Raw genomic sequence first — 12,375 nt, 5'->3', positions numbered from 1 at the left:
AGTGTTAGAAAAGAACTAAAACTGAAAATTGGGGTGGGTTAGTAACGTAGACGGTAAACTTCTACTATAGATGACGGAAAAACCCGTTTGTAACGGAAAGTAACATTTTCAATCGTCTAGTCAAAGTCAGATAGTTTTATGTAATAGAATAATACATTATAATAATATATTTAAAAGGTTCGACGAACGGAGGATGTAACGGATAAATGGATGTATTTTTTTGGAAGGTAGCTAGTTCGGCAATATGGGGATTTCCCTCTTTGTCCAACAAACACGCCATAGAAGGTTACACTCAAGAAAAACACGCGCAAAAATCTCTACGGAGACACACAGACGACCAAAACGCCTGGGATCAGGCTAGACCCTGAGCGATTGTATGCGCCGTCATATCTACGGTTTCATTCGGTCCATCATTTTGTGTGGGAGACACCTATATTGTAGATTCTGACGGGAGTTGAGCCAATGCGACACTTCATATACATTGGCCCTATAATTCTACTTCTTAATTATCAAAAAAAAAGGTAAGTGTGTTAGTCCTTTTGACTGAATTGGAAAGGTGAATAGTTTGTGTTTTAAAATGTTAAGAAAATATTTCTTAAATCTGTGCTTTCCATGTCCAAAGGAACGGCTCAATCAAGCAAGCTTGATTATCGCTTCAAGCCTCGACGGATGACATCGAGCTTACTTCCGTCAATAAAGCTTTTATGCTTTAATGGAAAGCGGCAAGCTGGCGCTGATTAAAACATCAACGTCTACCTTATACACGCGACAATTTCATTATTATATTTAATGCACATGATTTAACTATTGGTTGCTATTTAATTATTGGTTGCTGTGGATGTTGAAAGAGATCTTGGAACTGAGATTAATGAGAAAGCCGAAGAAGAAGGAAATTTACGTATGATTTTTTAAATATTTGTTTCTTTTGCTATACCATACACCAGTTGCAGTACAAAGTATATTACGTTTGTACGGATGTATGTAACACCCAGAAGGACTTGACTTAGGCTCACATTTTATTATACCGATTGACTCAGAAGCATTTTTTAAGCTAGTCTGTCTATCTGTCCTCCCATCCGTTCGATCTACAGCAATTTTTGAGAGATTTTGATGAAATCTGATACATCGACATTTTTTGGCCAAAGAACGAATGGTGTTAAGAATGGTTCGGATCGGACCATGTTTTCGGCCACTTCCCATATAACGACTTATTTTGCAGTAAAGTGTTTGACACCTTTCTTGATAAGTTTAGTGTTACCAAAATTGTATAACTCTAAGGCCAACCATTATGACAAACGCTACGCCTTTGCGAGTATTATTAGTTGATAATCGTTGCTTCTACGTAAACTTAACAATGTATGTTCTAGGAAACGCACACAGTGGGATAATAGTCGTTAGGACCTCATGAAGGCGAATAAAAGTTTTTCAGTTTTTTTTTTTTTTATTGATTTACATTTATTTTGTTCCTTTTTTCTGTATACTTGTTCCTTTTTTTGTTTAAATGTATATTTAAATTACGTTTATATACTTGTTTGTAGTTAAATAAATAAATTAAAAAATAAAATTATGAAATAAAAAATCATATTTAAATAAACACAAGCGTGATTATATGAGAGAGAATAGAATATATAAAAAAAAGAAAAATAAAATTAAATTAATAATGCATAATACAAGAGACGAATGGATATTAAGCGACAGTATCGTTTTCTTCTTGATATTCGATACACAACTAATTATTTTGTTGTTGTTATTGTTGTCGTGATTTCAATTGTAGTTAGCATTTAATTTAAGAAACCGTTTAGTATTATGCAGTGAAGTAAGGATGGATGGTATGTGTGGCTGTGTGTGTGTCAGTTGGTGGTATATATTCGGGTGCACAATGTATTTTTATAGTATGTGTGGGTTGTGATGCGATTTATACAAAATATATATAAGTAAAAATTTATATAAATAAAATTAATTTGTTGTTGTTGTTGTTGTTGTTGTTATTATTATTATTGTCGCCTATTCAGCAATGTTGGTAACGCTTGCGTTCTTCCTTTCATATGTTGTTCACATAAAAAGTTGATGATCGAAAAAAAAAACAACCTAAATACACATACAAAAGTATCTCTGTTCTATATATACGACAAGATATCCATGTGTGTTTTACATCTACATAAATAAAGAACACTGCTGTAAAAGTCCTATACGCTAATCATATTCAATAAGAAGGCTTATGTCGATATTACATAATTTTTTTTTTTGTTTTTTTGTTTCTTTTCATTTGTTTTTTTCTCTCTTTTTTACGGAAATTCATTTATTGCCTAAGTGTATTTTCCTCCCGTCGTTCGATTAGTTGTTAATATTATGGTTTCATTCATTTTTTTTTTTTTTTTTTAAATTTTTATGTTTCCATTGTTTTATTTTTTTTCTTTTAAATTAAAAATTTTTTAATTAAGAAAAAAAAAAAATTAGTTGAAAATGTGCTTTAATGACATTTAGAATTCGTTTTCTGGAGCAAGGTCGAATCTAGGTGGGAAAGCCATACCGTCCAATTGTGGCCGTACGGACATTGCTCGGGGCTATACCGAAGAATATTCCAAAAATAAAAAAAGAAAAAAAAAAACAATAAATATTAAAAAAAATGGCAAATAAATTTAATATGAACAAAAAGATATTCATTACATATGTATGTATGAACTTATGTAGACAATATGTCTCTATAATGGAATACATGCATGCAAATGCATGCTCGGTTTATATCTATCTATCTATATATATATATATATATATCTATATATATATCTGTATATATATATATATAGATAGATATAGATATCTTTATATATCTAGATATACATATATAGGGGAGAGAATGAGGTTTCTGAACGACACTAAAAAAGACTAAACACGAGCACATACCGTACTATATCTGTATACTATACAGTACGAGTATAACACTAATAACTAAGAGAAATCAAAATTAGGAGCAAGATAATATGTTTGCGTTACAGCGAGAGTGAGAGAGAGATAGGGATAGAAAGAGAGATATATAGTTTCAATCACTTCACGTTATATTTGCGAGTTGACACTGGTGACTGGCGGTGATAGTGGTGGTAGTGGTGTTGGGGAGATTTTTCACGGGAGTGCGTGTGTGTCTATTATGCAAACGCAAAACGAATTAGAAACGAGATTGTGAGAGAGAGAACACTTACAAATGTTACGAAAAGTATTTACTGATCCAGCATATTCTTGAAGCCACCTTTTGACGTTATCGGCTGCAGTACACACACATACATAATATAATTAAATAATTAAATATATAGATGCATATATAAATAATTGGTGATATTTGTGATAGACAGTAATAATATAATTGTAAGCATAAACGAAATTCAGGTTTCTTTTTGGGCTTAGTTGCTGTTTTTCTTGTCGATGATTCAATAATTTTTGAACCATAGCATGACTCTTTCGATTATGATGCAGATTGATGAGATAGATGGTGGGATTTTTTAAGCTGGTTGTATCGTATGATTGAATGTTGAATGCATTAAGCTTTACTTATGATCTAAGACTCTCTTTGGTAAGAAATTGCATCGCATTGTGGACCGGAGTTAATTTTGCAGTGCCATTATCTTTTAAAACTGTGGATAGGGTTGGTGGGTATGTTCAAATTTTTGATTTTGTTTTTTTTTTTTTTGTTTTTTTGGTTGATTTGAAAGATAAAATAAAAGAAATGGTTCCAAATTATTCGAAATGTTCGCTTAAGAAGCTCCTATTGAAGGCCTGGAAATTCGTATGGGCACTTACCGCTGGACTGGCACCACGACCGACAGAACCGCCGCGACCCTTAGCGCGGAATTTGCTGATGGCCTGTTCGGCTAAATCGGCACGTTCTTCGGCTTCTTCGAGCTCTTGTTGGGCCTTACGGAATTTGGCCAAATTGAGGGCGGCAATTTCTTCGGCTTCTTCAATTTGCCTCTTGTAGGTCTTAATCTTCTGTTGAAGTTTATCTACTAGATCTTGCATGCGCTCGTGATTCTTGCGGTCCTCCTCGGACTGGAAGCTCAATTCCTTAATACGGCGTTCTGATTTGCGAAGGTTCTTTTGGGCATCGGCATGTCTCCTTTGCTCACCATCCAATTCGTTCTCCAATTCGCGACAACGTTGCTCCAATTTTTGAATGGCTTTCTTACCGCCTTTGAGAGCGTTGGCTTCAGCTTCATCCAAACGAACTTGCAATTCTTTAATTTGCTGTTCAAGAGCTTTTCTTAGTTTCTCTTGAGTTTGGGCGTGGTCTTGTTCAGCGCGGAGTTCATCGGCTAGACGGGCAGCATCAACCATGGCCTTTTTGGCTTTTTCTTCAGAGTTCTTAGCTTCATTCAATAGTTCATCCAAATCGGAGTGGAGTGTTTGCAGTTCGGATTCCAATTTCCTCTTAGCAGCGGCGATGGAAGCATTTTGAGCAGAAACTTCATTAAGTTGTTCATGAGCATCAGCCAATTCTTGTTCAGCTTGACGGCGGCCGCGATCGGCTTGTTCAAGCAGAGTACGAGATTCCTCAAGTTCGTTTTGCAGAGCGTTGGCACGACGTTCGGAGATACCCAATTGTTCGCGAGCATCATCACGGGCTCTCTGCTCTTCTTCAAGAGCGGTTTGTAGATCTTTGAGTTGTTGTTGGTAGCGTTTGATATTCTTTTGGGCCTCGGCATTAGCCTAACGGAAAAGAAAAAAAATCACTTGAAATTGCATTTGACTCCTTAATGAAGCATTACTAACCTTGTTGGCGTGATCCAAAGCAATTTCCAATTCGTTGATGTCGGCTTCCAACTTCTTCTTCATGCGTAGAGCCTCAGCCTTACCCTTGGCTTCGGCTTCGAGCGAGGCTTGCATGGAATCGAGAGCACGTTGATGGTTCTTGCGGGTGTTTTCGAATTCTTCTTCTTTTTCTTGAATGCGACGATCGATTTCTTGACGTACTTGTGACAATTCCAATTGAGCGCGCAATACTTTGTTTTCTTCTTGTTCCAAAGCAGCTTCGGCTTCCTCTAGAGCGGCTTGTAGTTCATCCTTTTCGGCTTCCAAACGCTTGCGAGCTTTTTCGATTTCGTGGATGTTGCGACCACCTTCACCGATTTGATCGAGCAGATCCTTGACTTCATCAGCCAAATTCTTATTTTCACGTCGGACAGCTTCAAGTTGTTCTTGACCTTCTTCATAAGCACCCTTCAATCTGAACAATTCAGTGGAATAGTTGCGGCATTCCTTCTGGGATGCATCAAGCTCAGCGGCTAAATCGTCAACTTTGAGTTTCCATTCTCCAATGATTTTGTCGAAGGCTTTTTGTTTCTTCTCGGCAGCGTTGGCAATTGCGTTAGCACGGTCAACTTCCAATTGCAAGTCTTCAACTTCGGTGGATAGGCGTTGTTTGGTCTTCTCGAGACCGATGCATTTCTGGTTGAGGGATTCGATGGTTTCCTCAGCTTCAGCCAAACGAGCTTGCAACTTCCTCTTCGCTTCTTCTAATTCTTCGGAGCGGGCAACACCATCGGATTCGTATTTGCTGCGCCATAATTGAGCTTCAGCGTTTGCTTTGCTGAGTTGACGTTGCAAATCGGCCTTTCCTTCGGCTTCTTCTTCAACTTGTTCTCGGAGGTTATCCAAGTCGTGTTCCAAGTTACGGAACTTACCCAAAAGGGTGGCACGTTCGCGGGCTTCCTCATCGGCCAAGCGTTTGGTATCTTCAAGCTGAGTAGTAAGCGAGATTTTGATCTTGGACAATTGCGAAACTTGTGATTCGGCTTCTTCCAATTGACGTAACAGATCGGAATTCTCAATGGAGAGCTTCTTCTTGGCGGCATCGAAATCGTTGAGAGTTCTGTTGGTCTCATCCAATTTGGATTGCACCTCGTTCAAGGTATGTTGCAATTGTTTGGCAATCTTCTCTTGGGCAGCCTACAGCACGATAAGCACAAACGATTAGTTTTCAAAACAGTAGACATTCTTAGTCGTTTATGTGTAATGCAACATTGTGTACTATGTACATTTAGTGTAGGCATTTAGTTGTTAGAGGTTGAAAGGATAAATATTTAAGGTAAATACACTGTATTAGTAGGGTTATATTCACAAGTGTAGCTACTGAGATTATCATTTGTTTTTTTTTGTTTGGATAAGCCTTCGAAATCTACTTTCAAAATTGACCAAGTCCTTTTGAGCTTAACAAGATCTCCAAAGACTCGAATCTTTGGAGCGACTTGAAAATCTCACGTATCCATGGAAATTCAGAAATTTTATATAGCAGCAAAAATTTACAGCGGCATTTTCGGCAATAGAATAGCATTGTAATTATACAATTTGTATACCTTCTCATTGGTAAGGTGATCGACGCAACTGCGGAGGTCGTTCAATTGCGCGTAGTATTCGTTCTTCTCCTTTTCAGCCCTAGATTGATAATAAAGTAGAAATGTGTTTTTTTTTTTTTTTTTTTGGTTAGCAATATGTTAACATGTTGTGTAAGGGATAAAATATCTGGTACGCGTGCTGCATCACTGAAACCACACATTTTGTAGCTGTTTGTTGTATAAAATAATTCAAGAACTTTTTGCCGCAGGAAATTATTACAAAGAGAACGATTTGAGGTTTAAATATTTCTTGGATAGAATGTAGGTGTTTGTGTAAATTATTTGTACAAAGGTGTGGTGGTGTCTTTTGGGCGGACATTCGAATTTGCCCAGAAAAAGAGAAATTACCTTTTCACGAGCAAGTTGATCGCAGGCGGAACGAGTTTGGTTCAACTCATTATGACAAGTTTGGCGATCATGTTCAGCCCTAAATTATATTGGAAAAGTTTTTTAAGTAATTATCATTTATAAAGCAAACTCATTCAAACACAAACAACACAAACATAGTGAATTGGAGATTCAATTAATCGATCCATATCATCGTGTGCAGCTATAAAATCGGGAAGAATATATAGAAAATTATTAAAACATCCAATACTTACTTAGCCTTCAATTTGTTGAGCTGATCAACTTGTTCAGCCATTTCAGCGACAGCATCGTTGTGCTTCTTGCGCAAGTTAGCCAAAGTGGATTCGTGTTGGATATTGGCCTCTTCCAAGTCGCGGCGCAATTTGCTGAGTTCGGCTTCACGTTTCTTGTTGAGTTCAATTTGGGCCGAAGTTGCACCACCGGCTTCCTCAAGACGTTCGCCCAATTCTTCCAATTCGCGGGCCAAGTCAGCACGTTGTTTCTCAGCCTTGGCACGAGCTTGACGTTCAGCTTCGACTTCTTCCTCCAATTCCTCAATACGGGCCTGCAATTCCTTGATTTGTCGTTGATGTTTGCTTACAACAACTTGTTCATCATCCAATTTGGCAGTAATTGACGACAATTCCTTGTCTTTACGTTGAATGGTCTGTTCTAATTCCTTCTTGTTGCGCTCCAAATCAGCGACAGCTTCTTGGGTGAGTTTCAAATCGCCCTCTACCTTGCGCTTACCCTTTTCAACATCACCACGCATTTTCTTCTCACGCTCCAACGAATCTTCCAATTCGTCTAGGGTCTGTTCGAGCTTAGCCTTAACTTTGTTCAAGTGATTGATTTTGTCTTCAGCAGCTTGCAACTCTTCACCAGTCTTTTGGTTAGCTTCACCTTGCATCTTCTTCTCCTTATTCAATTTATTGATGAGCTCATCCTGATGGGCGATTTCATCGTTCAAGTTGCGAATTTGATGATCCTTGGTGGCCTTGTCTTGCTCAGACTTTTGAACATTCAATTCCAAGTCTTCAATATCTTTTTTCAGGCCAGAAATTTCTTGATCAGCCTTTTTCTTCTGTTGGAACAATTGGTTGCGAGCATCTTCCTCTTGAGTCAAACGATCTTGAATATCCTAAACGAAATGAAATGTAAAATGTGAAGAAACCTCGCATACACCGCCAACTATTTAAACGTCGACATTTTACAATCAAAATTCGTTATACTTACACGTAACTGATTTTCGAGATCGTTCTTCTGAGCTTGCAATTTGGCGCATCTTTCTTGATAGTCTTGCAATGCACCTTTCTCGCCGGACAAGGAATCCAACAATGCAGTCTTTTCAGCTAACAATTTGGCATTAAGGGCCTCCAATTCCTTGCGGACCTTAACTTCAGCGGCATGGGCCTCTTCAGCTTTCTTTGCCTTTTCTTCTAAGCGCTGTAAATCGTTTTCAGAAATAAGAGATTTATTTTTACTTTCAAATTCAGTCCCTGAAATTTGTTCAGAATTTTTGCGTTGCGGAGCTGGTGGCTCACTGATATGCGAACTGTCTTCAACGGCATTTTCATTTTCGATTGCATTTGACGGCGTTTCGTTTGATGTTGGCGTGGCCGCCGATGAGCCTTCCTCGGAGTTAGAAGCGGAGGCTTTTTCTGATTTTTTCGATTTTTTTACTTTTTTTTCATCAGCCATTTTTTAAACTTTTTTCTTTTTAATTTTATAATAATTAAAAAGATGATTTTTAAATATTTCCGCGAAAAGCAAATGAATCGATTTTTATTGATATAAATGATAATTATTTATTTATTTATATTTTTATCTTATCTTTTTATTTTGCAGTTACGCACCGATGCTTTCTTTGTTCGAATAATTCTTTGTAATTTTCGTTTGATCGTTTCGATATATATATGTATATATATATATATATATATATCGCTAGCCCAGGTAACTAGGTCTGTTTAGCTACTGGTCAACAACTGGAATGATTGCACTTTACAACTGCTTGCGCGAATATGAAATGAGATGACTAGCGCGCGCTCAACACTCTGTATAACTATGAACCATTCATAATTAATACATTACCAGGCCAGCCTATCCATGGGACGGACATTTCAATCTGACAAAACACTTGGTATTCTTCATCATCATAATTATCGTCATCGTGAAAATAACAGCAGCAGCAACGGCAACTGCAGCATCAGCAGCAGCGTTACCGATCGATATGGCACAGGTGTGCCATTCGAGTGAGTAGCCATTCTATATATGCATTTCATTTTAACATATACACTTGAAAAAACAAAAAAGAAGACACCTAAACCTAATCAAAAAGGCTTGATATGTTTAATATTCTATCAGAATTCGATATTTGAACTGGTGTGAGCCGAAAAATATAAGCAAAATAAAAAAAATATACGAAAAGTCATAATTTTTTATTACTCATCCGCATGCACGAGCATGTACACGCACACCTATGTTTTGTAGATGTTTTGCTTAAAGTGCCTTCAATCAAATCAAATAAATATCTCTATATACCTGTATATGAGAACATTTCTATGTACAATCTATCACGATAGGTAGCAAAACAACAACATTTCGATTGCCTAGGTCTGCGTATTAATTAGAAGGGACATAAAAATTTCTTGCCTACGCGAGCGCGTTATCTTTTTGTTTTTGTTTCGTGTTAGAGAAGAATTTTCTTCTTTCTTCTTTTTTCTTCAGCTTCGGCTTCGGCTTTTTTTTCTTTTTTCTTAAAATTTTTTTATTAAGTAATTAAAAATAGAGCAAAGCAGAGTGAGGTTAGGCCAAATACCGTGAATACTTCTGTGCTGCTGCTAACGGGCATAGCGCTGCCAATGATTTTATTTATTTTTTTTTTTTTTGTATTGAAAACGTTAAGCATAGCATTGATAAAAATATCTTGGATTAATGGCGTCCATGATACATTTCATAAGAATTAATGAGCCTGCCAGCGTACGGTTTGATACACATCTTCACTTCTGTTCTTCATTTGCTTTGTCCCCCTGTCCCCTCAATTACATGCATGAGTCTTACAACACTTCCTTAACGCATTAATTCTTAAACATTTGAAATCAAAAATTTTGATTATATTTTTCTTTCTGTTTTCTTTTTCTTTCTTTTGTTTTCCAGATAAGCATCTTGTAGTATACAAGCGGACGATAGGTATGCTGTTAATCAGAAATACTCTATAAATATAGAGTGATGACGAACTGAAAGATTTCCATGTTTTGTGAAATGAGTGGGTTTTCTAAATTTAGATCGAATTTTTTTTTTTTTTTTTGCTATACAATAATTTTTCCTTTTTCTCGTTTTCTTTTTTTGTGTTCACTTCATATTGAAGGAAAATCAATAAGTTATTCGTCATAGCGAAATCATTGAACATCATGATTACGATGATCGTATAAGAGAGTGGGTGGGTCAATAATTTTCCTTTCTAATTACATCTAGAAGTGTATAAAATATTATTTTTTTTTTTTTTTAATTCTGTGACATGTGATTACAACACTAATAAGTTTTTTGGGACAAACACATTTGACGTCTCATTACGAATTGTATTAATAATTAGGAAAAAGGCAGTTGCTGCAGTATGTGAAAAACATTAAAAAACAGCTGCTGCTGCTGCTGCTGCTGCCGTTGTTGTTCTTGCTGTTGCTGCTGCTTTAATAAGCAGAAGAATAATAACATCGTGCAATAGTGGCAACAAATTATTAAAAAAATGTATCCGTGGTATGTGAGGGCCGAATACCAGTTTGCCATGTCACCGTCGCATACATACATATATATATATATATATATATATATATAGTTATGTATGAACCAGCTCCGTTCGCTTTTCGTTTTTTCTTTATTTCATTTAGCATCGAATACTCACAGCGATCTCATCCTCCACGCGCGATACGTTGAGCAAAGGCTTGATCTTCTGCCACAATTTGTACCAGGGCCAGGTACGCAATTGCATGTATTTGCGCAAATTACGTTGCACAACTTTAAGAGCAACACGTTGTTCTTGCAATTTCTTGAAGCCTTTACGAGCCAAGTAACCACGAGCCCAGGCCTGCATCCAAGACATAATTTTGCCCAAACGTTCATCACGGAACTCCTCCATTTGACCCAAGACACCGGCACGGAAGAATACCTATATGTTTTATAATTTTTCAAATTATTAGACATGAAAAATTCTCCTTTTACTGGATGGATGTGAACATAGAAACAGTTACATTTACAGATAGATATCAGTGCGTGAAGTGGATGTCTTTAACCAAGAGAAATGATTTTTTTTTTTTGACACGAATTATTTTAAATTACCGAACAGCTCGGGTAAGTTCCAAGAAGGTACCGAAAAGCTCTCTCAGAAATTTCGTTATTCGATTTGTGCCGATTACTTATAAAATTACTCTGTTGGTTTGTTTGTCTCTGGACTGGCATTCATGTCAGCGAGTAGTAGTAGCATGTCCGTTCAGTCGTCCATCAAACTGCTGGCTCGATTATCGGTCGTTTATCATTTGTCATCATAGCTTTAAACTGCACTTGCTAAGCAACAGAACTCCCGAAAGGAAGCAATGGGCACCTGCTTTCTTGTATTTGGAGCACCGTACATTTTTTATGTAACATCGTTTTCTCTCTCCCTCTCTCTTTCTTTGGCAAAACTATTTTTCAGTGGTTTAGTGTCAACTAAAAGTTATGAAGAACTCTCCCGAAATTATAGTTAAACTAAAGAAAAAAAATCTGTCAGTTTATTCGTTGGGAAACTTTTACCTACGCGCAACATACACGTTGAAAATTGCGTTTATTGAAGGTTAGTTGCAAGCACAAATTTTCTGCTTCTTGGCTATTAGTGACTCTTGATAGTGTTAAGTGTTCTGATTTATGACTAGAACTGGCCTGCCTAACATTCATAATCCATTTCTTTTCTCTTTTCCCTTCGTTCATTCCATCGACATCCTTCCGCTCTCCAAGAGCATGCAAGAAGCACGTAATGTTGTAGATGCGGAGAAACGCATCTCGGCATATGCGGTCGCTCTTTCGTGGAAGTCTTTAAATCGGCTTTTAAGGTTAATAATATTCATTTGCTCCCGCCTATGGTACATTTTGAGGTCTACACCGGCAATGCGTTTCATGTGAGGAAGTGTACTTTATATGACGGAACAGAGCCGAGCTACGAGCAAGGAGTCTTAGTGTAAAAGTGTAAAAGCTCATTTATGATTGGTCGATTTCAGGTGAGAAAGATGCTAGAGAAAGACAAACGTATTGTAAGTGAAAATATTAGAATCGATGGCTTTACTCATAGAGTGGACTTTGTAAGCTTAGGTATACTTCTTAGGGGCTAATGAGAAACATTCTATTACAATGCTGGAATACATTTCGTTAACGATTACTCAAGTATTGGCGAGAAGTATTTATTAACTTTGCTCAAAGTTTGAGTTGACAACGCGAATCTTGGATGTTGTCAAGAATGTTGGAAACAGGGAACCGTTTCACCTATTAATTTAAGAGGATGTTATTTAGCGAACGCGTCTAAAAATGAAGGATTTATCAATGTTTGATACCCATTGATAGAGGAGATTACTATTATTAAATTTTATTTTTATATATTTATTTTCATTTATTTTTTATTTTA

At 36.8% G+C, this 12,375-nt stretch overlaps 1 protein-coding gene across 34 annotated transcripts in view; it reads right to left on the bottom strand.

Annotated features, from left to right (window-relative positions):
* Positions 1–1,964: 1,964 nt before the first annotated feature.
* LOC119633127 (myosin heavy chain, muscle) overlaps positions 1,965–12,375 on the bottom strand; it is a 32,624-nt gene continuing 22,213 nt past the window's right edge. For 17 of the 34 annotated variants that reach the window (XM_038026421.1, XM_038026405.1, XM_038026415.1 and 14 more), the window contains exons 12-18: positions 10,630–10,893; positions 7,968–8,177; positions 6,986–7,872; positions 6,732–6,810; positions 4,762–5,937; positions 3,793–4,698; positions 1,965–2,564 (exon numbers count right to left, since the gene is read on the bottom strand). In XM_038026421.1, the coding sequence (XP_037882349.1) occupies positions 2,481–2,564; positions 3,793–4,698; positions 4,762–5,937; positions 6,732–6,810; positions 6,986–7,872; positions 7,968–8,177; positions 10,630–10,893 (3,606 nt within the window). In that variant the 3' untranslated portion in view covers positions 1,965–2,480. Of the gene's footprint in view, positions 2,565–3,197; positions 3,627–3,792; positions 4,699–4,761; positions 5,938–6,344; positions 6,424–6,731; positions 6,811–6,985; positions 7,873–7,967; positions 8,178–10,629; positions 10,894–12,375 lie in introns of those variants that run through there. The other 17 variants (XM_038026428.1, XM_038026432.1, XM_038026429.1 and 14 more) reach the window with 3 other exon arrangements.

Source organism: Glossina fuscipes, unplaced genomic scaffold (assembly GCF_014805625.2).
Source record: "Glossina fuscipes isolate IAEA_lab_2018 unplaced genomic scaffold, Yale_Gfus_2 2, whole genome shotgun sequence".
NCBI classification, from domain to species: Eukaryota; Metazoa; Arthropoda; class Insecta; order Diptera; family Glossinidae; genus Glossina; species Glossina fuscipes.
Note: the sequence above shows the minus strand (reverse complement) of the source record. Positions and strands in the feature narration are given on the sequence as shown.